General features: G+C 37.0%; 1 protein-coding gene across 2 annotated transcripts in view; it reads right to left on the bottom strand.

Annotated features, from left to right (window-relative positions):
• Positions 1-372: 372 nt before the first annotated feature.
• LOC125238256 (protein Skeletor, isoforms B/C) overlaps positions 373-25,257 on the bottom strand; it is a 75,062-nt gene continuing 50,177 nt past the window's right edge. For both annotated transcript variants that reach the window (XM_048145531.1, XM_048145532.1), the window contains exons 5-18: positions 18,960-19,071; positions 16,891-17,109; positions 16,134-16,334; positions 14,152-14,172; positions 13,625-13,717; positions 12,642-12,772; positions 12,057-12,169; positions 6,660-6,868; positions 6,150-6,291; positions 5,625-5,657; positions 5,043-5,166; positions 4,063-4,193; positions 3,606-3,769; positions 373-3,330 (exon numbers count right to left, since the gene is read on the bottom strand). In XM_048145531.1, the coding sequence (XP_048001488.1) occupies positions 3,166-3,330; positions 3,606-3,769; positions 4,063-4,193; positions 5,043-5,166; positions 5,625-5,657; positions 6,150-6,291; positions 6,660-6,868; positions 12,057-12,169; positions 12,642-12,772; positions 13,625-13,717; positions 14,152-14,172; positions 16,134-16,334; positions 16,891-17,109; positions 18,960-19,071 (1,858 nt within the window). In that variant the 3' untranslated portion in view covers positions 373-3,165. The remainder of the gene's footprint in view (positions 3,331-3,605; positions 3,770-4,062; positions 4,194-5,042; positions 5,167-5,624; positions 5,658-6,149; positions 6,292-6,659; positions 6,869-12,056; positions 12,170-12,641; positions 12,773-13,624; positions 13,718-14,151; positions 14,173-16,133; positions 16,335-16,890; positions 17,110-18,959; positions 19,072-25,257) is intronic.

The raw sequence follows: 25,257 nt of genomic DNA, 5'->3' as shown, positions 1-25,257 counted from the left end.
TGATAATGACAGTCACATGCCTAGACACTTGGACAGGCACCGCCTGGCGGGATAAAATGTCAGTGTGCCTCCTCATTGGGACGAAAATACGATGTTGTTACTTTTTAATTTCTACTCTTTTTCCAGGCTGTACCAATTGCAACACTTGCAACATGGCCATTATACGATAAACGTAAGATTCGTAAGAGTAGGTAGGTAAGCAAATAAAATCCACCTCTGTTTTAAAGATATAAGTAAAAATTGTTTTAGAAGTTCACACATACTATATAGTTCCTGCATGTATGTGATAGCCGGGTTCTCTATTTTCATTTCCCATGTTTTCCATGGTATCCACGGTATCGTATAAATAAAGTAAGCATAAAAACTCAATTGTAGTTTAGGAAAAAGTGTTTATTGTCAAAGTTATCATAAATTACACAAGTAACAGCAATGAGTAGCCAAACAGTATTGTTCACTAGGTATACTTAAGATAAATATGTACAATTATCAAAATCAGCAAATAGCTGCTATTTTTATGAAAACTAGAGACTCATAGCGGCCAATTTAAATTTTCGCTGTTACAATCTAAAGTTCGGCCATAATATTTTATTATAAACGTAAAGATGGGTTGTATTTTGCTAAACATGTAAAAAAATAACAAGTTATAAAACTGCGTACTTAAATTAAATCTATGTAAGCATTTAAAACATATATATATGTATATATATTATTTATCTTCTAGTATTAGTTAAACAAAACTCTGAGCCAGATCTTATTAAATGCGAATAAGTACCTATTGTTATAAAGCATTGTAAGTAGAAGGTACATTTCTGTGATGAATTTGTGAAATTATTTATTGTGGGCGTAAGTGTCATCAATTCATAACCATCTTTATCAAAATAATTGTAAATTATTAGTGGCACTAGAAAAGATGTCGATTTCAGTATTGTCATTATAAAATAACACCTAGCGTTTAAAAAGTATAAATATATGTATCTAATTTACAGAATAAAAAGTCTTTTACTGTTTAGTATCACTTATTTTGTAGGTTCACCGTAAACACAGATTTCCCCTTTATTATTGTCAACGTTAATTTATTTATTGATTCTTTATAAAATACCATTGTAATTTATGTTATGATTATCGTTTCCAAATAGAATGTTAAAAAATCACGAACCTCTGGCAAGCAGTAAATACCATGTAAACGTATATGATCGACAAGTCTAAAAATACTAAGTAAATCAATAATCTACAATTTTATATCTAATTTACGCGGGTTTTTTAATCGATGATGTCAGTTGTTGTCCTTTACTAAGCTTTATCTAGACAAATAAAAATAACTTTCAGATAAATAAAACCTAAGCACCGTTTTGCTGTAAGTAACTTTAAATATACCTTACTTCTGCGTCAGAGGCACAAACTCTTCACAATATAAAGCACAGGCCTTTGACATTAATTGAAAACTTTTATGTGTATGTATTTGTTATTTTTAGTTACAAATTTAATCAACTATTTACTATAAAAAATCTTATATTTTAACAGAAATTTGTGCTCCAACATCTACGACTACGAAGTGTAAAATGATTTAAAATTACTTTCTAATAATTATTGTCTATATTCTCTTACGAAATTACGATATCGTTAGGCATATCTAATAGGTAAAAGTTTATATATGAAAACAATTCTCTAAAATAGTATTCGTAAACACAGTACACAACATAAATTTAAAATTTATATTAGAGATATTATTATTCAGACGATTTCAAATTTATTGTCAGAGTAACATTCAGTACGTTAAAGTTTATTTTATTACATATGAAGTAAGTCAAGGCTATAATAATGAATCAGTGGAACCTTTTAGGTCAGAACAATCCACATCTTGGTAACTTGAAAATACCTTACTTCTAACTTTCTAACGTAGTCAGAGGCCGAGGTAAAGTAAATTTTATCAACAATGGATTTATACTAATAAGAAACTCGAAGGTAATTAAACATTCGTGAAATATAGACAAAAGGTACCTACATAAATTTTAATTTTAACAATTCATTTTAATGTATCTTATTTTTTTGACAACAAAAACATCTTCTAATCATCATTAATATTTATAAAATCTGTACGACAATCAATTAATAATTACGTTCCAGGGTTTTGGATAAAATCTTTTAACAGACGAATTTCACTGCCAGAAATATTGTCAACATTATTATTTTAATGTAGGTAGTCAAGATTTGACTGCCAATAATTCAAAATGATTTTTATGTATGACATTTTTGAATCTCAGGAAAACTACCTGACAGTAAGTAGGTACTTAAGTAGTGAATTGATAGTGTCTGTACTGCTTTGAAAAATTGCAAACTCTTTGATGTCGTAGTTTTACACACATAACTGCGATGTTGTAAATTATCATCTCAGATCAGTATGTTTTTTGCTGGAACGATTAACTTATATTGATATCTAATATATAATTGCATTAAAACACGATAGCTGAACTCTTACATATATAACTATTATATGTAGTAATTGGTTTTGACTCCATTTATTGTCACGTAATTACATTTAATACTAACAATAGTAGACTTAACAATAATAAAAGTATAGTTGTTATACAAAATGTTTAAAAATCTATTAATGTATTGTCAAGCACGAGGCATGCGCCTAAAATAATCTTAACTACATACTTACTTTTAAGACATTTAGCCAATTTTATTGTCAAAATTTTCTATTGTGACGCTTTTTTATTTAAATCATTAAAATGTAATTATTGTCAAGCTGTTAGCTTTTTCAATTCCGTAAAATGTAAATACATAAATGTATAGTCATTACTTCTATGATATCATGTATTACAATAGTAAACTATTGATTTTCATCTATATTTGAAGCTAAATCGTAAAGATAAATGCACAAAATGCAATTTATAGAATGTACTTGATATGAAATTGATTTAATGCTGATTGACATTATTTACCCAATTTAAAAACACCTGTACATAAATTCGTGCGAGCTCTGTTACTTATTATATTATAATAATATTCCAACAATATATCACAATCTCCATGAAGTATATGAAACAGCACATATAGTTAATTTAACTTTTAAATTTCAAAGTTTACAATTTGTGTAAAACATTTCATACACCGTTTCATACATTCTTTTAACAGAGCCCGCTATTTGTGCTATAGGCAATCTTATCTCGATGCAATATTGCAAAAAGATATTAAAATGACAATCACAGCTGAAACTGTCGGTAGTTGTACAGCTGCAGATTCAGCTCTTTGATCTCCTGGAAGTGGTATGGGTTGCCCTGGATCTAGTACGTGAATCTTCCAACCCAGGTTATTGTGTGTGTAGCACTGGAACAAAATAATACAATTATAATTTTGTGATTCTGCTTGCTGAAGATGGCGCTGAAATTGTAAAAATAAAACTAGTCATTAGAGTTTCAAATCTTATTCACGACAGCAAAATTGTGTCAAAAGTGAAAACGTTATTGATTAGAATGTGGGAAACTATATTATAATAATCTACGTTCACAAAGTTGAAACGAAAACCCAACTAATATGCATTCACAACCTAAAAGTACCTCACTAAGCGCTTTCCTATTGTTCGCTATATAATCTGTACACACCTGATAATACACCAGGTCAGGCGTCTCTTCGGCTACTGTCCAATTCAGTGTTCCTGGCTGGCCCTCATTACACTCCAACTGTAGAGTTTTCGTATAAGCCTCGAAAGTGTCAGACACGGCCGATTGATCTGTTGACTTGTGCGTCCATTCGCAGTAGCGGCCAACTGAAATGTAAATTAACATTTATATTACGGGAAGTTATAAATTTGGCTAACCTGTTAGTTCATGATATATTACAGTTGAAACTATCAATACTTTAGTAGAAAATATATAATTAGGGTAACATATAATTTAATGCAAGAGAGGAATATTTGCTCTGATTATCAAATGCTAAGCGCCCCCACACGCGCTCTACAGGCGCTTTAACGTTTAACGTTCAAGGACGCAAAATTTCAGCGGATTAACTGGAATCTTGTTTTTTTTTTTAAATAATCAATAGCGATTTAACATAACTCACCAGCAGTAGGGTAGGCATAGCCTTCATTATCCCTCGCCACTCCCGCAAACACTCGCTGCTTGTTTTGGTCTTCTGGCCTTTTCTGTCCGTAACCGCCTTCAGACGAGTCGCTGATGTAGAACGGGTGGAATCTAGAACACATCATTTTACAACATTCTTAGAGCTGAAGTTTTAGTAAACAATGACCAAAGAATAATCTATATAATAATTATTAGTTTTTTAAATAACAGAATTATGTAAACAACTATGTAATTAAAACAAATAATACTTTCTATACACATGCCCACAAATTTACTTGGCATTAATCTACCATGACTTTAAAATTGTGGTAGCTTTTATAAATCGAATGTGGTATCATTATTTCCTTTGTCAATAGCAAATGTCAAAATTGACGCTGCATGTACGTAAAAGGTGGTAAGTTTAAAATTTTAATATTTTTTTGTATATTTAAAACCATTAGAAAACAGACTTTTAGAAAGTATGAATATGAATCAGAAGTATCGTATATCGTACAATTACAATATATTATATATTACCTATATAATTCAGTAACAACTACAGAATGGGGTAGGTAAACGAAATGAAGTGGTGAGCAAATAATAAATAGTATATTACGATTACAAGTGCGGAAAAGAGGATTTCGAAACACTACACGAATTACGATACTTCTCGCACTTATAACGAAATGTACTATTCAGTACAGATGGTGCTTTTTTACGCACTAGTGCGAGAAATGGATCATATGTCAGGTCGAAACTTCGGAAGGCCACCTGTACTGAAAAACATCGTACGATACACGTGCGAAAAGGAAATTCGTAACTCGTGTCGATTTAAAACACTCCCTTCAGCCGTGTTTTAATTTATCGCCACTCGTTTCCAATTTCATTTTTTACGCACTTGTATCGTAATTCATGTTATTTGTAAATGTAAATCTAGATTTTTGTAACAACAATAATGGATAAGTCATAAAAGAGACGTACTTAGCAGGGTTAGTTTGGTCGTCCCCGCCCTCTACAATGAAGGTGTAGGTCTTCCCTCGCTCCACATACAGCTCCGGGATCAGCAGGTCGTTGATATACCACGCGATGCCCCAAGATGGATGCCCTGCAATCATGTATGTATTAAAATTGGGTAGTAAAATTATCATCAATTTAATTTTTAAACGGAAAATATTAAATTAATGATGGGCTTCAAACTTGACATGAACTTTTTTACTTAAACTAATTTGATAAATTGTTTAATTTGTGTTTATAGAACATAATAATAAATACATCGAAATGAGATATCATATTATTTAAGAAAAATCCGGCCTTCACCAATGGAAGTGCGATAGAGATAGTGATATTTATCTGCTTCCAAATACTCATAAAAGTTACATTAAATTGTAACATGGATAGTAGGGTAGGTGTCCGTCGTTTCTTTCTTTAAAAAGTTTATTGATTAACTTATAAGACTAATTAAAGTCATAATCATAAAATCATTGATGTAAATGAAATAAATGTTTTTTATGAGTATTACGAAAAAAAATGTATAAAAGAGGATAAAAGGGTTAGTATAGTTACCATACGGTAAAAATCCTTTACTTATGTCATTGTCTGCATGTAAGGGAAAGAAAATACCAGTAAATCAACTTCAATCACAATTAAGCTCCTTATATGAGAGTAATTAGAGAATACGAACAATATTCTGGAACTTTAATTTTTTTTACCAACCTAAGATTCTTATTTATTTATTTACTTATTACGTACCTACACTACAAATCTCCAACTAAGGTTCACTCAAAAGAGACTAGTGATAGTGACTCAAATGTGGATAAAAATGATAGATTTGAAATAAAACGGGTGACCTGTTGACCACGAACGCTGTAAAGAGTTCGAAACGTCGGGATGAATTTTAAATTCATTATACGCGATTTAATCCGTTTCCATAGTTTTATTTCATGAGTAACTATCGCGGTAACCGAAGACAATAATTATAATGATAGATTTGTTAAAAAATGCGATGATAGTGGCCACTGTGCTGGGCTCAGGTAGACCGATGCATGTCTCGCTCTCTGCAAGTTGTAAAGTAAGCCTCAGTTATCATACCAGTGATAGGGGTGTAGCCACGCTTGCCGCCAGCGGGCCCAATGCGGGCGGTGAAGTTGGTGACGCCGGCGATGACGCGCGCTGGCCACGGTGCTGGGCCATCATCGTCCAACTCAGCTAGACCGATGCATGTGTTATCGTTCTGAAAACAATATGTAAATTATTAGTAGTATATGCAGATTTAAAAAAAATGGTGGAAAAGGGCGTCGCAAGGGAACCGGATCGACCACAAAGTAAAATTCTATAGAATATTTGGTCTCCCAAAAAACCTACATTTGGAGAAAATCAAAAACACTTCCTAACTGGAGTAGCAGGCGTCCATAGGCTACGGAGACTGATTACCGCCATGATAGCTGTATGCTTGTTTGCAACCGACGCCAGCAATAATATAGTATACATGTGCGAAAAGGAAATTCGTAACTACTCCCTTCGGTCGTGTAATATTTATCGCCATTCGTTTAGAACTTTATCTTTTCCGCACTTGTATCGTAATGTACTATTTTATATTACCTGAGCTCCAAAGTCGAGCTGCACATCAGTCCTAGTAGTATCCATAAACGAGTGAGCATTGGCCTCATATCGCGAGTTGAGCGGTCCAAACGCCGCGATCACAGACTGCGAGCGTGATGTGAGCACTTCTTTGTCTTTGTTCGGTTCTTTGGCGGCTAGGGGGCGACGGTAGGTGATGGTGGTTATGCCGTTCTTTTGCTGTCCGGATACTGTAAGGGATAAATGTTTAAAACGATGCACCGTCAGGAACCGCTATTTTTGAGCCCTTTTTGGTTCTATCTAAATTGGTCAATAGTACTCAGGATATAGAATGTCCAATTTAGCTAGAACCGTAAATAATTCAACAATCTCGGTTTTTTCGCAATGTGTAGATTATAAAACTGCATACGGGGCTTTGTTTTTAGAAAAATACGATTCAAGGATAATCAGAGTCTCGCGCAAGCGCACAGCTGTGACGCACGCATTGCATCGCATTGTTGTTGTTCCGTATTTAATATTTTTGACCGGCGCGTAAAGTGTCGTAAAAAATGTCGGCTAATACGGTGAAGTGTAATGTCTGTAATATCGTTATAGACGAAATGTTGTCTTACATACAGAATAAGCTATCAATTATAGACGAAGAAACTTTAGTGCGATTATGTACGTCATCGTTCACAACGACGGAAATTCAAAAGTCTAAGTCGTTACTTTTTGAGGCCGTTACAACGAAAATGCAACGTGTTAATCGTAAAGGAGAGAAAAAGGAACAACGGGACATAAATGACATCATTAACGCATTTAGAACTGCAGACCCTAGTTCTATACCAGTATTTGTGGCTCGACAGTTAGAGAAATTGCCACCGATTTTATTCGATCACCTAGATTGTACCAAATTACTTAAGGATATTGTACGTCTGCAGACTGATGTAAACAATATTAAATCAATGTATGCCACCTTAAACGACGTCGAAGACCTTAAACAAGAAATCCAATCAATGAAAACCGCTGCTCCTGCCAGGTTATCGATATGTAATGTTAATGGGAGACGGGGGGCGTGGTGTTTAGATAGCGGCCCTGTAGGTATATCGCATTCCCACAACTCCACGTTACAGGAAAGTGAAAATTGCAACTCAGATATCAAATCTCCGCCTGTAAGTCTAAATATCAACGTAAGTGAGCAAGGTTCGATGTCGGGTAGTCGATCTACCGCGCAAAATATATCGCAACCGCCGTCGGCGGCCGCGACCGTTGCTACGAGTGAGATGAGTCATCCCGTCGAACAGCTGATTCCTCCATCGGCGGCCGCGCCGCCGAGCGTGCCGTGTGCGGCCGTTATCTCGAATGCGGAGGAGTTTGGACATGATAAATCGTATGCTAAGTATTAAGTACGGAGGTCCAATCGCAGGAAAATTACGACCCGAAGGACGGAAAATGGGAGTCTGTTCAATATACAAAGAAAGGTAGAAATAACCGTCATAACGGTAAATATGGCACTTCCGACGAATCCTGCGGCAGTTTTAGAGCGGCCGAGCGAAGAATACCTATGTTTATAACTAGAGTAAACAAAGATGTAATTGAATCGGAGATAACGAGTTATATTAAACGAAAAACGAAAGTTGACGTTTTATTGGAGAAGATTAAAATTAGAAATGAACAGTTTTACAGCGCTTATAAGTTCTTTGTTAATGAATCAAAGATACCGTTATTTCTTGATAGTAATTTATGGCCCAAAGATATAATATTTCGTAAGTTTGTACATTATAAATACAAACAACCAGTCAGAGTAAGCTCTGGAGTCGGCAATGCACCCAATACGTAAATATAATATGGCTATAAATAGATGTCATTTTGCAAGTTTCAATTGTAAAAACGTTAAGCGCAGTGTTGACAGTGTTAGACAGTTATGTCAAACGTGTGACATCATTGCTCTGCAGGAGACATGGCTGATGCCTGAAGAAATACCCTACTTAAATAGTATCGACAGTAGGTTTAGTGCTACAGGTACGTCGGCTATGGATACGTCGGCGGGAATGCTGCGTGGGCGTCCCCACGGCGGCGTCGCTCTATTGTGGAGGAGTGCGGTGTTTAGTGATGTATCGGTAGTGCCGTGCAATAATCCGCGAGTAAGTGCAATAAAAATAATTACAGCTGATCGCCCCATTGTAGTGATAAGTGTATATATGCCAACGAATAGTATGGACAACCTGCCTGACTTTACGAACTGCTTCGGTACGGTGAGTGCGCTTGTCGACGAATGTGACATTGAATCTGTATACATATTGGGAGATTTCAACGCACACCCAAATGAACTTTTTACTGTGAACTTATTAACTACTGTAATGAACTGGGATGGTGTTGCATCGACGTAAAAAAGTTAGGTGTTGATTCTCAAACTTATACCTTCATAAGTGAAGCGCATCATTGTAAACGTTGGCTGGATCATTGCCTTATCACACAAGCTGTCATGTCGTCTATATGTAATGTGTATGTAAAGTATGATGTTACATGGTCCGATCACTTTCCTCTTTTGCTAGAATGCGACTTACGCTTAATAACACCTAGATTAGTTAATTTACCTAATAATATTTATAATCAACATGTAGCGTGGGGGAGGAGAGGGGCGGATCAGGTGGCACGTTATAATAATGAATGTAGTAAAGGACTGAAATGTATCGATTTTCCATCAGAGCTCAGACTTTGCGCAGACAAGTATTGCAATGAAACTAGCCATAGAACAGTAATTAATAATTTATACAAGGATATTGTATCAGTTCTATGTGCAGCTGCTATTGCCAGTCGTAAGAGTAGGAAACGCAAGTTTAAAAATCGTGTCGTGGGTTGGAATCGACATGTCAAGGACGCTCACGGGGCAGCGAGGCTGAAGTTTCATGAGTGGAATCTTAAAGGTAGACCTTCACATGGAAGTTTATTCAATGAGATGTGTGAAACCCGTAAGATTTTCAAATCTCGCCTTAAATGGTGTCAAAATCATGAAACCCAAATTAAAATGGATCACATAGCCTCGCAGCACTCCAAAAAGACTTCCGTTCTTTTTGGAAGGCTACCAATAACATGAAGCTCCGGTCTGGATGTCCAGTGAGCGTTGGAGGCAAAAGTGATTTAAAAGAGATCGCTAACCATTTCAAAGAACAGTTCTTTGTAAAATCGCCGCTCGGACCATCTCTGGAGATGAACAGTGCTGAGGTTATTACGGAACCGGTTGGTCCGTGTTTTACGGCTAAGGATGTAGCTAGAGCTATTCGTTCGATTTCCAGAGGCAAGTCCCCGGGGCATGATGGCCTCAGCATTGAACATCTCCAGTATGCGGGTCCTCATGTCTCAAGGACGTTAGCGATGTTTTACACGCTGTGTGTTAGACACTGTTACCTACCTGAGGACTTAATGAGGACTATTGTAGTCCCTGTCGTAAAAAATAAAACTGGAGATTTATCCGACTCCTCTAACTATAGACCTATTTCCCTTGCGACCATTATAGCAAAGGTGTTTGACAGTTTGCTTAATGCACAGTTAAATAAGTACGTGCACCTAAATCACAATCAGTTTGGTTTTAGACCTGGTCTATCCACTGAAAGTGCGATACTGTGCCTTAAGTATACTGTCAAATATTACGTGGATAGGAAAACACCAGTCTATGCTGCCTTCTTAGACCTATCTAAAGCTTTTGACCTGGTCTCCTACGATGTGTTGTGGAAGAAGCTGGAAGTTATTAAAGTACCCTCAGAGACAATCCGTATACTTAAGTACTGGTATGGGGGCCAGGTCAATAGTGTTAGATGGGCAGGCACGATGTCGGACCCGTACAGATTGGATTGTGGCGTGAGGCAAGGCGGGTTAACCTCGCCCACACTCTTCAATCTGTACGTGAATGGACTACTTGAGGCGCTGGGTAAGATGCGTGTCGGCTGTCATATAGATGCAGTTTGCGTAAACAATATAAGCTATGCAGACGACATGGTTTTGCTTAGCGCGTCGGCTTGTGGCTTACGTCAATTGTTACATGTATGTGAGAAGTACGCCCATGAACACGGCCTTAAATACAATGTAACAAAAAGTTATTTGATGGTATTTGACCCAAAAAATCGGATAAATGAGGTTCCTCCTATTTATCTCAATGATGTTCCACTTGAGAGAGTGGGGAGCTTCAAATATTTAGGTCATATTGTTACGTCTGACCTTAAAGATAATATGGACGTAGAACGAGAACGGAGGGCTCTGTCGGTTAGGGCAAATATGATTTCACGTAGGTTTGCGCGGTGTACAAAGGAGGTAAAACTTACCTTATTTAGAGCGTATTGTACTTCCATGTACACATGCAGCCTATGGAAATTCTATACGCAGCGGACTTACGGAGCCCTTCGGATCCAGTACAACAACGCGTTCCGGGTATTGATGGGGCTGCCTCGTTTCTGCAGCGCATCAGGGATGTTTGCAGAAGCGCACGTGGACTGTTTTTATACGACTATGCGCAAACGGTGTACATCCCTGGTGCGCCGGGTGCGGGCCAGCCCCAACCCTATCCTGTGTATGTTAGCGGATAGATTGGACTGTCCGTATATGCGACACTGCTGTGAAATGCATGTTTCCAGCAGTGAATATATATTGTAATTATTATTATTAGTTTAAGTACTAACATTTTAAACGTAAGCTTACTAACAAATTGTATGAGTCATTCGTTACTCGAAATAAACAATTTCATTCATTCATTCATTCATAATCTTTGCTCTATCGCATGGGCTTCACCAAATACAAATGGTATACGCCTAATAGACGCGTCGGGTGACCAGAAGGCTGGAGCATATCTTGCCCATCGGCGATTCGGCGCCGCCGGCGCATCGGCATTGCTGTTCAGCGCGGCAATGCCGCCAGCCTTCTGGGCACTCTACCGGCCGGCTCTGACTTAGGTTCTATTTTTTATTTATAGGGTTTTATTTTATAGGTAGATTTAGTTTAGTTATAGTTTAATTTATTAGTTCATAGTGTAGTTTTATTTGTATTAGTTTAATATATGTACCGACAATGGTATCCATGTATTAATATGCTAACCTGTTGCTTAATGTAAATCAACTTTAAAAGGTTAAAAATGAAAGTGCCCCGGCTGGGTGCGTCAGAGCAATAAGAATAGGGTTACATAATATTGGACGAGTCTTAAATCCGAGATTAGTATTGCAGCCTATGTATTTGTTTTGCGTAACAAAACTCGACCAAGCCGGTCAGAATCGCTATTGCTTCGACAACGAAACGCTTTGCGACCTTTGCGTCTCTCTACTACTCTTCCATATTAAATCCATGTTATCACTTTTTCATATAATTATATACAGTTAAATTGGAGCATTTGGAGCGTAAGTTATTGTCAATTTGTCTAGGCACATTTTGAGTAACAAAACTGGAAATACTGACCTACGACTACATCGTTACTGCCGCCAAGTCTCGCGTCGGGGCACACTCCTCTCTCACCGTCGCATTGGGCTAAGTGGCTTATCGTGTAGTCTGCTACCTTAGGTTGGTTTGATCTAAAAAAAAATATGTGGGTAAGGTAAAAATTAAAAAAAAGTCTTCTTGGCCGCTAGGCCACTTATACGACTTTTAAATCTTTGTTGTTTTGTATCTAACTAAGCGCGTTCACATTATCCGATCCGCTATCGGATGTCGGACCGATATGCCATACATTACAGGCCATCTTGGATTTTTTCCAATGAAATCTTTCCGACATCCGATATCGGATCGGATAATGTGAAAATAGACTAACGCAACTGTCAGAAGGGCGGATAGGTATTTATGAATTTCTAAACGTCTAATAACTTTTCTGCTTTGCCCAAAGGTGGACGGGTAGAGATGCCTTATGGTTTTTTTGTTAAAATAAGATTAAATAAATTTCCTTCATCGTTTTAAATTATGTACAAGACAAGAGGAAGCTGTTTCTCCTAATCCTAATCTAAATCCGGCCCGAAGGACCATCTACATGCTTTGCCAACGCATACTTACTTGTTGTCCCAGTAAGCAACAACCACATCAGCGTTCAGCATGGCTGGTCTGCCTTCAGCTCCCGATATTCCGAAGGCCATGTATTGCTCCCGCCTTAGACGCGCCGCGAGCGTTATTTGTATTTGGTTGCCCTGAAAATAATACATGCATTAAGGCTTTCGTAGTGATTGGCAATTCTACACAGTTTGGGGATGTTATTCAAATTGGCATATGTAACAAATGTATACAGGGCTTTTGTTATTGCTTGTACCCTAGGGACATTCTCGTCTACAAGGTTTGTGTAATAAATTCATAGGGAAGATATTTGTTAGAATTATACTAATGTTAGATAACATAGTGTTGCAGTAAAATTCAGTATTAAAGAAAATAATAGCATTGTATGTATGGTCATTTAGCTTATAATATAGCATTTGTGTAGTCTATGTGTATAAATACCTACCAACGTTGGCATCAAATAAACATAGCATAATTATTTAAGTCACAAATTTTTAGATGAGAACTGAATTTGCCTTTAAGAAAATCAAATTTAAATAGAATCAAAACAATATGTACGACAATTGCACAAATTTCATCCTTATTTATTAAATTGAGTTCTCAACATAAATTGACATTGGCAGTAATTATGCATTTACGAATATATTTTACCTTATTGTTTCACAGCAGACCAATAGCTTGGATGTGGAAAGATATCATCTAATTATTCTCATGATAGATATTTTCAAATAAAAGTCCATGAATCAAAATTAATAAAAATCTTTAAAGTTAGTCTTTAGTCTTTACATGCGCAAACATTGAAATCTCTCATGCAGATATTCAAAGTACAATATTAACTAGCGTCTGAGGATTAATTGAATCTTTTCTTAAGAATTTTTTTTAAGAATCTGAAGAGAATCTTTTTTTAAGCATTATGACCTCAGCCTTAGGTAAATATTGCAGCTAGGTAGGTACTATGATTATGATCAAAAATACGAAATTTGAGTTACCTGTAGTTCCCATTTGACCTGCAGCCTTTTGTCTAAAATTTCTTTGCAGTTATTAGTAGCGCTAGCAGGAGTTTGTGATGTAGTTGAACTTGTCTGAAATATTTTGATAAAATGTTATTTTGGGTCCTTATTTAGATCCACGGGAAAAAATATTACTTATAAGTAGGTAAAATAGTAAAGTAGGTTTACTTTACCATTTTAGCTACTTATATTCCGTTTTGCTATAACCCGTTGTTATTATAAATACCATTGTAATTCATTGGATAATATAATATAGTAGGTGTCAAGTATGATAAACAAATTTGTCAGTAACAAGGCGGCTATTTTGAAAAATGTAGACAGAGTCTGTTTTACATTTCACAACTTTTCTACTAATTGAGTGTCAGAGATTTTGGCGATCATTTATCAATTAAAATAACCAAACAATGTAAATTTACAACGAAATTTTATTTTAAAATTAAATGCATAAATAATTACTTAATAAGAATGAAAAGTTAATATTTGTTAAAAATAAAAATTATACTTACAGGGTTATACCACCAAGCAGGCTGTTAAAATACAATAATCCAATCCAAGGTAAGCAAAGAGAAAAGACAAACAAACAAGCAGATTTTATTAATAAGATAATGAACACACAACAAATAATTTAGTAACATGGTAGTATTAGTAGCTTTTGGTAGAATTCAGTCTTGGAAGATGGTAACACCATTTCTGTTATTTTTTTGCCGCGATTTCTAAATAATGAAATTAATAAATGCGGAATAGTTTGCAAATACAGTCTTGATTGGTTTAAGTATTTGTCTATAATTAATATGGATAAATCGTAATATTATTAAACATTTCTACATATAATTAAATATGTAATATTAGCTACAGGTTTTGAGCAGTCCGTAAGAAAATTACAAAAAAAAAACACACTTTATAATCCTTAAAACCAATCAAAAGAGTACTGTATCGGGCGGACGTAAGGTTGGTTTTTGATAACCAATGGTTGCGGCTTAATTCTATGTCGATGGTTTGGCTTCTTCTTTCTTTTTCCCTGAAAAGCATAGACAAAGCAAACTATAGAATGTTAGTCCATGGCAGCGCTGAAAAAAAGGTTACTGGCATAGACAGTTATCCAAAGCGGCTTTTGAAAAAAAAATAGAAATGAATTAGCACAAATTGTTATTTAGGTAAATATGTTGGTTTTATTCTTGGTTTTCTACTTTAACGTATGTACTGACGTACGTATGACGGTCAATCCAATATTGTCACTAAAAATTTGAAAAATGTAAGGGCGAAGGTTTATCCAGAAAACCTATAATATATCCAGAAGGTCCATAGAAAATTAGAATTTGGCGCCTTTTTTGTGACAAATTTTGTTTGACCATCTATAGTTTCACACAGGTAATGAAGTTATAAAAAATATTGTCAGAATGATTTCGTAATAAAAGAGCTAGATTTTAGTGATTATTTTCTGCTGGGTACGTAGCCGAATGGCACAAACACTCACGAAACGGAACGCTCGTAGATATCTATCTCTATCGCTCTTGCGTATTGACGCGACAGAGCCAGACTACTTTTCGCGGCGTTTCGTTTTCGTTTCGCGTCGCAGAAATGCCATTCGGCTACGGCACCTGTTCAGTCCATTGCGGTGTGCATATCATACTCGTAGCTTACGTTAAAGTACAAAATCAATCATAGGTATACTTATGAAGGAAACATTAGTTACTTACACCTAATAAAGATTAAAAAAATAGTGTTTTTTAGCAATAGTAAATCATGCACATCGGTTTCGTTCTTTCATTCATTCATTCGTTCGCTTGATTAGGTTTTCCATTTCCCATTGTATCGATCGATTATGTAATTGCAGGGAAAGCGGAGCGATAACCCTTCGATGATTATGTTGCATTTAAGCATTTATAAAGTTGCACATTATTGTAGAGTAAGTAGTACCTAACCACTAACCACTACATTCTACTGTTTGTGCTGACAAGTCAAACCTATGCCTACTCTCAATTTTGAATTTATTACGAATCGTAGTCATTCAGAATCTAATTCGATGTTTACTATATTTACCGCAAAATCTATCTTAACCTGACACTGGTTCACTCAATCGGCGTTTCATAAAAATTGGAGTGAGAACCTTCCATACTTCCTTACTTTTACCTAACTAAGTGTTAGAACCGTATTTAAAAACTATTCCTTTCGTCTCCAAAACTCAGCAAAAAAACTACCAATATGCCCATTTCCCTCAAACTCACAGTGATCTTAGTCTGCCCCAAAAGCCGGCGGCACATCTCGATCCTTCGGTATGTAACCATGTCCGAAATTATGCTGGTAATCGACACACCAGACGGCCAGCCAGTACAAGTGACTTGAACTAATCCTACCTAATAAGACCCCCAAACTATATGTTCCCGTATGATATCGGCTTGTCATTTAATCGAAAAAGGTAACAGTATGTCAGGACTATTTTTATCCTCAGGAAAAACAAGAAAAACGACCAAGAATCTCCCCAACTCACAGTAATCTTCGTCTGCCCCAACGCCGGCGGCACATCTAGATCCTTCGGTATGTACACATGTCCGAAGTTATGCCGGTACTCGACACACCACACGGCTAGCCAGTCTATGTCGTACGCTGTCAGCTTGCCAGGGAGTTGGATCTCGATGTCCTCACCTTGGTAGCCGCGGAGCGGGTTAAGGGAACCGCTTTCGCTTGGGACCTGCATGGGAACAGTGTTTAGTGTTTAAGTGAAGTAGGAAGCGGTCGGACATTATGGGATTTACGAGGGGTGATCCGGGAGGACATTTTAAGAGAATGACGCTTGTATTTTAAAATTAACGAATAGGAAAATCTTACTCAAGCATCTCGTTCGATCGAGAGCGTAATAGCACCATTGGCACATCTCGGACACTGGCGATCAAACATATGAAAGAGGCGCGTTCCTAGCACACATTCTATGCTCGTGTAGGTGACCGCGTACCATGCTTGTATATGACAGTTCGACTGTTCGCGTTTTTGACAGGCGGTAACTGTGGGGTAACCGAGAGAGGGTGGGCGGCACTTTCAGTGGGGTGCGGGAGTGGCCATACTGTACGATAGTACTGTTTATTATACTGTGCCATTGGCCAGACGAACTGTCGTCTTTTATCAAAGCAACCTAAGAGGGTGAAAGATTTTCTTCCATTTATCATCCATTATCATGATTTATAGGACTAACTAGGACTTTTGAAAATTTGATCATCAGGAAAATTAATAAGTTTCATCAGGGAATTTACCTTAGTGCCAAAAGGATTAGGTTCGCTTCCATTCCCAACCCAAAAGTACGCGTCAGGACCAGCGCCGTCATAATGCAGATTAGGAATGTAGAACGTTTTGGCGTCAAGCACGCTAATATTGCCAGATCGGAGGCCGTGCGCGAGCCTCTTCAGTTCGGGAAGGACTCTTGGCCTCGGCGGGTCGAGACCTGGCGGGATGAATACGTCGCCGAAGTTTACCTGTAGACAGAAACACGGATTTTTAGGATTTAAGATGTTCTTTATTGAGTCGGATCTATTTCGACCATGGCGACCACTTCGCCCCTATACAATATTTCAAAGCTCATGCGCCCGAAGAATGGTAATGTAGCCTATCTTGCGGCGAAACTCTGTGCACATTGAGGGCACGTAAGTACCCTGTGAATACAATTATAAGATATGGCAGCAGGTGGGCGGGCCTTGAGATGTTCTATCCCTTCTTGAAAGCGAAACGATGGTGGCCAAAAGTAGCAAATGTACAACTATGGTTATTTGGGCTCATAAGTAGGGCTCCACTAAGTACTCTTTTGGAATATTTTTTTTACAAAAATAAATGGTCGCGCACCATGCGGTTTCAGAGGAATTTCCTCCCATGGACGCTCCAGGGTGGCTAGCCGAATGGCACAATCGCTCACGAAACGCTCACGAAACGAAGCGCTAGTAGATATCTATCTCTATCGCGCTTGCGTATTGGCGCGACAGAGCCAGCGGCGTATCGCTTTCGTTTGGCGTCGGAGAAATGCCATTCGGCTACGGGGCCTGATGTGTAATGAGCTCCCTGACGAGGTATTTCCTATGAACTATAGTATGGGATTCTTCAAAAAAGGAGTGTATAAGTGTCTAATGGGTCGGCTACGCGCATGTAGTTGAGTACCCCCTTGAGTTGCGGACCGTATACCTGATACCTGTTTGGCACCGACGTGTTATAAAAAAATAGCGAAAAATCATTAAAATCGATCTACTTCATAACATTATTTATAATCATACATCTAACCTAATCCAAACCCTCAAATACAAAACAATATTAATTACAAATTACAATCAAACCTAATTACTACGTCTGCACGTTATCATCACAATTGAATGGGCCACAGATAACGAATGAGCGGGTGAATGAAACTGGAAACAAAGATGGCGGCGTTTTGGCGGGAAGCCGCGCGCATGCGTACGCACGCGATCGATATTTTGACGCGATTGACAACTAGCGTAATGCTTTAATAACAGCGGGTTATGACATTTGGGATTTGGATATATTTTAAATGAAAAAGTATACATAGATTTTTTCGTTTCCAAAACTATTCATAATCAATTTTAATAATTAAAATGCACCTAGTTCAGTTAAACTTTAACTCAATTAATAAAAAAATGCCCAAAATCTGAAATAGGTATTCTTTTATAATCCAGCCTAGTTCTAAGAATGATATAGCTTGTTGCAATCATAGCACACATGCCACGAACTTCAAATCAAAATAATATATGATAAGTAGGTACTTTTCTCCTACCGTAATAATTTTAGTGATAATAGTGATTATAAAAAAAGCCGCCTGAAAGTCGTGATAGTCCCTTCCACTTTTATTCGTGTATTGTCAACTCCCACTTAATATACCTACCACACCTCTTCCTTCGAGCAACCCAACACACAGTTTTAACGGACAAACTGTTAATATCTTTTTTTTTATAGGACACAATTAATGTTCACCACCTAGTTTAGAACTTCATAGACTACGAATCGTAGCATAAATCAGCAATTCCTGTTAAGATTGTACCTACATTTGGATCACGTCTCCGATTTGGATAAAAATTGGTAGGCTTGTAGAGTCCATGATGCTGAGCAAGATCCTCTAGGTTTCCCAAAATGTCCTAGGTTGATTGTATGAAACTTTCTTTTTTTGTTACCAAAAATGTATAGAAATCTGGATCTTGCTCAGCATCATGGACTCTATCAGCCTACCAATTTTTATCAAAATCGGAGACGTGATCCAAATGTACAAACTTAACGGGAGTTGCTCAAATATGGTAGGTAAGTACATTAGGTAGGTAAGTATACTTACAGTAAATCTTCGGCACCACACAGACAACCACTTGATGTCTTTCAGCCGTTTCCCGCCCGGCAACCGGAGGAGTATGTCTGTGTTTGTGTGAGCCGTCAGTATTGGCGGGTCTCTGGAAATAAACAAACAAATTAAAACATCTATGACGGCTGGATACTTGGGTAGCCAGGGACATTCGTAAAAATAGAAACGCCGGATCCATGGAGAAAAATCTGTCATTGGGAAGAGGGTATAAAAGGTGCATTCAGATTATCAATTCATCGGACTATATATCAGCCCGTCACGTTATTCGAAACTGTTACCTACTCTTACCCTGAAGACTGAAAACATATAATGTGACACGTTTTTTTTATCTCGGTTTTGAATATTGAAAGTTTTCGTAATAGGTATAATATAACTTTTAACATAAGCCTAAAATTAAACCTGTACCTACCTAACAAATTCTTTGCTAAAAGTACCTGTATACCTATACAATGTTTGACGTCAATTAAACAGTGTCCTATAATATTTATTTATAAATTTTATGAGTTTTTCAAATTTATTTTTCAAATAGATTTAGAAAGTAAAAATCCGTCGCCCTCATCGCCATAATTGCATGTCAAATTGTTAATTTCATTCACAAAATAATTATCAAAAAAATGGAATGCAAAATAAACAAGAAAGCTAATTGTTTCCCCATTATATTCGCAAATGAGAACGCGGGGTAATTAGGTAAACATGATTATGGGGGCTGCGATGGGATAGGGGGGATAGAAGTCATTACTCGGACGGTTAGTGATGAAAAATGGTCTTATAAATACAAGTTGTGAAGTTATTTCAGATTTAAATTTTAGGTATAAGAGAAGTGCGAATCGTAACGCGGCACGAGCGAAGTGTTCAAAAATCGAAAAATGATTACGTATTTTTTAACCGCCTTCCAAATCTCAAGGGAAGGGGTTCTCAATTCGTCTGTATTTTTTTTTGTTTATTTTTTTATTTTTTTTAATGTTTGTTCCTCGATATCTCCGTCGTTTCTGGACCGATTTTGAAAAATTTTTTTTTGATTGAATGTATATGCATACAGATTGGTCCCATTTTTCTCAGAACCCAGTTGATGGAAGTGAACACTGAACCAATTAACGCCTGCAATTTTATTAATAGCATCGTAGCACAGACTACGTATATTGCGTTCCACTTTACTTACCTTTCTCTCTATTCATCCTACTGTCACTCAGTGCATACGTTATAATTTTGTTTTACTTGATTAATTAAATAACCAGTTATAAAAGCCATTTCTTTCATTTGTATCAGGTCATGGGCTGTACGCTCAATAGTGCGTTATAAGATTTGGCTAATAATTAAAGTGCAATCTTCGAAAGTAAAAGTACATAACCTCAAAGCACGAGTTCGCCGGAATTGTTTTCAGCTTTTTCAGATACCAAAATGACATCGCAAAACGGATTATTGTCAATTGAGAAGCTTACAGGGCGAGACAATTGGTGTACATGGAGTTTTGCGGTGAAAGCATATCTACAATTGGAAGATTTGTGGGAATGTGTACAAGGTACCGATACTGACAAAAAGAAAGACTTGAAGGCGAAATCTAAGCTAATATTACTAGTGGATCCTATGCTATATGTACACATCCAAGATGCAACTACGTCTAAAGAGGTATGGGACAATCTTTCTACCGCTTTTCAAGACTCAGGGTTAGTTCGAAAGGTTGGTTTATTGAAGGATTTAATTAATACCACCTTGGAATCAAGTAACAGTATAGAAGAGTATGTAAATAAAATTATGACATCAGCCCATAAATTAAGAAGTATTAAGTTTTCTATAGATGATGAGTGGCTTGGAACTTTGATGCTGGCCGGCTTGCCGGACATGTACAAACCGATGATAATGGGAATTGAAAGCTCAGGAGTTAAAATTAGTGCAGATTTAATAAAAACTAAATTGCTTCAAGAAGTTAAATCTAAATCTACACAAGATACAACCACAGCGTTTTATTCCAATTACAAGTCTAAGTCAAATCATATTGTACAAAATAAAAAATCTAAGGGTCCTCGTTGCTATAACTGTAATGGCTATGGGCATTTAGGAAAACAATGCTGGCATAAAAAGAATAATAAGACTGCAAATGATAAATCCAAATATAATAATGGTTTTGTAGCTGCTTTTTCAGCGGCACTGTTGCAGGATCACATGAATTGGTATGTAGACTCCGGTGCGGCCAGGAATATGACAATGCATCGTGAGTGGCTGGAAAATATACGACCATCACCTGTAAAATCAATAAGAATTGCAGACAATACATTTATCCAAGCTGAATGCTGCGGTGATGTAACCATACGTGTGCCCGCTGAGAATGGATTCAACAAGATACAGGTGAGAGAAGTCTTGTATGCCCCAGAGCTAGCTACCAATTTACTGTCAGTAAGCAAAATAATAAAATCTAAATGCAAGATAGAGTTCAATGAAGATGGTTGTATAATATTTAACCAAATGGGCCAAGAAATAGCACGGGCTGATGAAATTGATGATACATTTAGGCTGAGAATTTATAATGACACAGTAAATGCAATGTCAGCTATAACTCAAGATGATACCTACCTGTGGCACCAACGAATGGGTCACTTGAATTTTACTGATGTAACCAAAATACCGGCATGTACTTCAGGTGTGAAATTGTCACAGAATAAAGAAAATAGCATATGTATTACTTGCATAGAAGGCAAGCAGACGAGACAACCATTCCCGCACAATGGTTCCAGAGCTACAGATTTATTGGAGCTAATACATTCGGATGTATGTGGTCCCATGCAGGCGGCATCTTTTAGTGGTTGCAGGTACATAGTTACTTTCATTGATGATTTTTCAAGAAAAGTATTTGTATATTTTATGAAGAGTAAATCAGAGGTACATGATAAGTTTATAGAGTTTAAAAACAGAGTAGAGAATGAATTAAATAAGAAGATAAAAAACTTTTAGAAGTGACAATGGCAAAGAATATATTAACAAAAATTTTCAAAATACAATGAAAAAATATGGCATTTTGCATCAAACTAGTAACCCTTACAGCCCGGAGCAGAATGGCCTTAGCGAACGCATGAATAGAACTCTGATAGAGCGCGCTAAATGTATGATTCTTAATGCTAATTTACAGAACTGCTACTGGGCAGAAGCAGTAGCAACTGCGGCACACATCATAAATCGTTCGCCTACCAGAGCTCTCAATGACATTACTCCGGAAGAAGTTTGGACCGGTGAGCAGCCTGACCTCAGTCATATGAAAATCTTCGGATGCAAGGCCATGGTTCACATACCAAAGGAAAAAAGACAAAAATTAGACGCAAAGTCACGTGAGTTGATTTTCGTGGGTTATAGTGAATGTACAAAGGGCTACAGATTTATAGACCCTAAAAGCAGACAGGCCATAATGAGCAGAGATGTTATATTCTTAGAAGCCACCGTGGAACAAAAGAAAGTCTCTTCAGCACCTGAAAAAGAAGAAAAAATATTAAATAAAAATAAAGGTGAAAATATCAACAAAGAAATAAATGATAATGAAATTAAAGACTTACCATCTGACAAATATGTTCAGAAGAAAGTAGCATACTTACCAATACTGGAAGATAACATAGATTTTCAGGACACTGATAATGTTGATGAATCCAACGATAACAGCAATTTAAATTCTCCAAATGGTACCTCTGGATCTGAAACATATGAAGATTATGAAGTCTGTGATGGTGCGCTTGATGAAACATACATACCTGATGGCAGCGTAGATAACACTCCGCCGCGTCAAATAAACCTCAGACCACGACGACGGGAAGCGCCTGCTGAACGCAATCCTACAACATATCTTTGTATAAATGGTGAGTCAGCCATGAGTTTACTAGACAGTGATCCACAAGACCTTAATGAGGCGCTTCATAGCGACAAGGCTGAGAAGTGGATAGAAGCCATGAATGAAGAACATGAATCATTATTAAAAAACAATACATGGACTTTAGTTGACTTGCCTAAAAATAAGAAAGTGATACCATGCAAGTGGGTATTCAAAACAAAGACAGATGAACAAGGAAATGTGACGCGTTACAAGGCAAGATTAGTCATAAAAGGTTATAAGCAAGCAAGAGGTATAGATTATAATGAAATTTATGCTCCTGTCGTTAGGAACACTTCAATAAGATATTTGATTGGTTTGGCAGCAAAATACAAACTACAAATTCATCAAACGGATGCTATAACAGCGTTCCTTCAAGGAGACATAGATAAGGAAATTTATATGTCACAACCAGCATACTTTGAAGAGGGACAAAAAGTATGTAAATTAAACAAATCTATTTATGGTCTCAAACAAGCAAGCAGGCAGTGGAATCTTAAATTGAATGCTGCTTTACTTGAGATTGGTATGAAAAGATCAAAACTGGATCCCTGCATATATTTCAGAATATTGAATGAAAGTGACATACTATTTATCACAGTATATGTTGATGACCTACTGTATTTTTTTAACAACTACAATACAGCCCTGGAGGTTAAAAACAAATTAAAAGAAAAGTTTTATATGAAAGACTTGGGCAAAGCAAAATACTGCATAGGCTACAAGATCACACAGGAAGACAACGGTGACATCTCCATTGACCAGTCGGCTTACATACAAAAAATATTGACCCGCTTTGGAATGATGAACTGCAAGCCGGTGTCTACACCATGTGAAACAAATGTTACGTTAAAAAAGGCTAAAGACGAAACAGAAATCATAAGAGATAAGCCATACCAGGAAGCAGTGGGCTGCTTGTTGTACCTTTCACAAGGCACACGGCCTGACATAGCATATATAGTTAACACTCTGAGCAGATTTAATAATCAACCTACAGAAGAGCATTGGATGGCTATTAAGAGAGTGTTAAAATATCTAAGGGGCACCATATTTACAAAACTTACATATAAAAGTGATCAACACACTAATATTGTTGGATACAGCGATGCAGACTGGGCCGGTGACTCTGAAGATAGACGGTCATGCACTGGATATATTTTTATTTTTCAGGGGGCCGCTTTGAGTTGGAACTCCCGAAAACAACAGACTATTGCCCTTTCAACTCTGGAATCGGAATATATGTCTTTAGCATCTGCTACACAAGAATGTATATGGCTAAAACAGTTGCAAGAAGATTTTTGGCCTAATCTTTCAGGTACTCCCACAGTTTTATATTGTGATAACCAAAGTGCCATCAGTCTTTCAGGTAACGACATGTATCATCCGAGGAGCAAACATATAGATGTCCGCTACCATTTTCTTCGAGAGCGGATATCCACTAAGCAAATATCTGTGCAGTACTTACCAACGCAGGAGATGATCGCTGATCTCTTAACTAAAGGACTACATGGACCTAATCACAAGAAGTTTACTGCGTTAATGGGTTTGTGTCCAGGAGAGGATGATGGAAGTGAACACTGAACCAATTAACGCCTGCAATTTTATTAATAGCATCGTAGCACAGACTACGTATATTGCGTTCCACTTTACTTACCTTTCTCTCTATTCATCCTACTGTCACTCAGTGCATACGTTATAATTTTGTTTTACTTGATTAATTAAATAACCAGTTATAAAAGCCATTTCTTTCATTTGTATCACCAGTTCTGGTGGTGGGATCCTGGAGAAATCGAGGGAACTCCTCAAAACTGAAAGGCATACATATGGTGATTTTTCCGTTTTTAAAGGAACAGCATGCATTTACGTACGGAACAGTGACATTTGGTGCAGTGGAACTCCTGATGATGGTCAGAATGGAACTCTTCAAATCTGAACGGCACACTTATAGTGACTTTGGTATTGTTATAAGAACAGCATGCACTTACATCCAGAACAGTGACATTTGGTGCAGTGGAACTGCTGATGATGGTCAGAACGGAACTCCTCAAATCTGAACGGCACACTTATAGTGACTTTGGTATTTTTATAAGAACAGCATGCACTTACGTCCAGAACAGTGACATTTGGTGCAGTGGAACTGCTGATGAAGAGTGAGCCGCCCCTGGTTAGAGTTCCGTTCTGATAATCATTCTCATCTGTAAGTACCTAATTCAGAATCATAAAAAATCATTACTAACTCTAATAAGAAAATTGGTTCTGAAATGACGGAGATATCGAATAAAAAATATACAGACGAATTGGTAACATAATCCAACATTTGAAAGTATTTATCACCAGAACCCCAAAGGAAGGCGGTTTTTTTTTCTTAAAAATTATCATAAGTCATAAAGTCACCTGTAAGCCCGCGAGAGTTGTTTTTATTCCATT

Source organism: Leguminivora glycinivorella, chromosome 23 (assembly GCF_023078275.1).
Source record: "Leguminivora glycinivorella isolate SPB_JAAS2020 chromosome 23, LegGlyc_1.1, whole genome shotgun sequence".
Taxonomy (NCBI): domain Eukaryota; kingdom Metazoa; phylum Arthropoda; class Insecta; order Lepidoptera; family Tortricidae; genus Leguminivora; species Leguminivora glycinivorella.
This window is presented reverse-complemented; position numbering and strand designations above follow the sequence as displayed.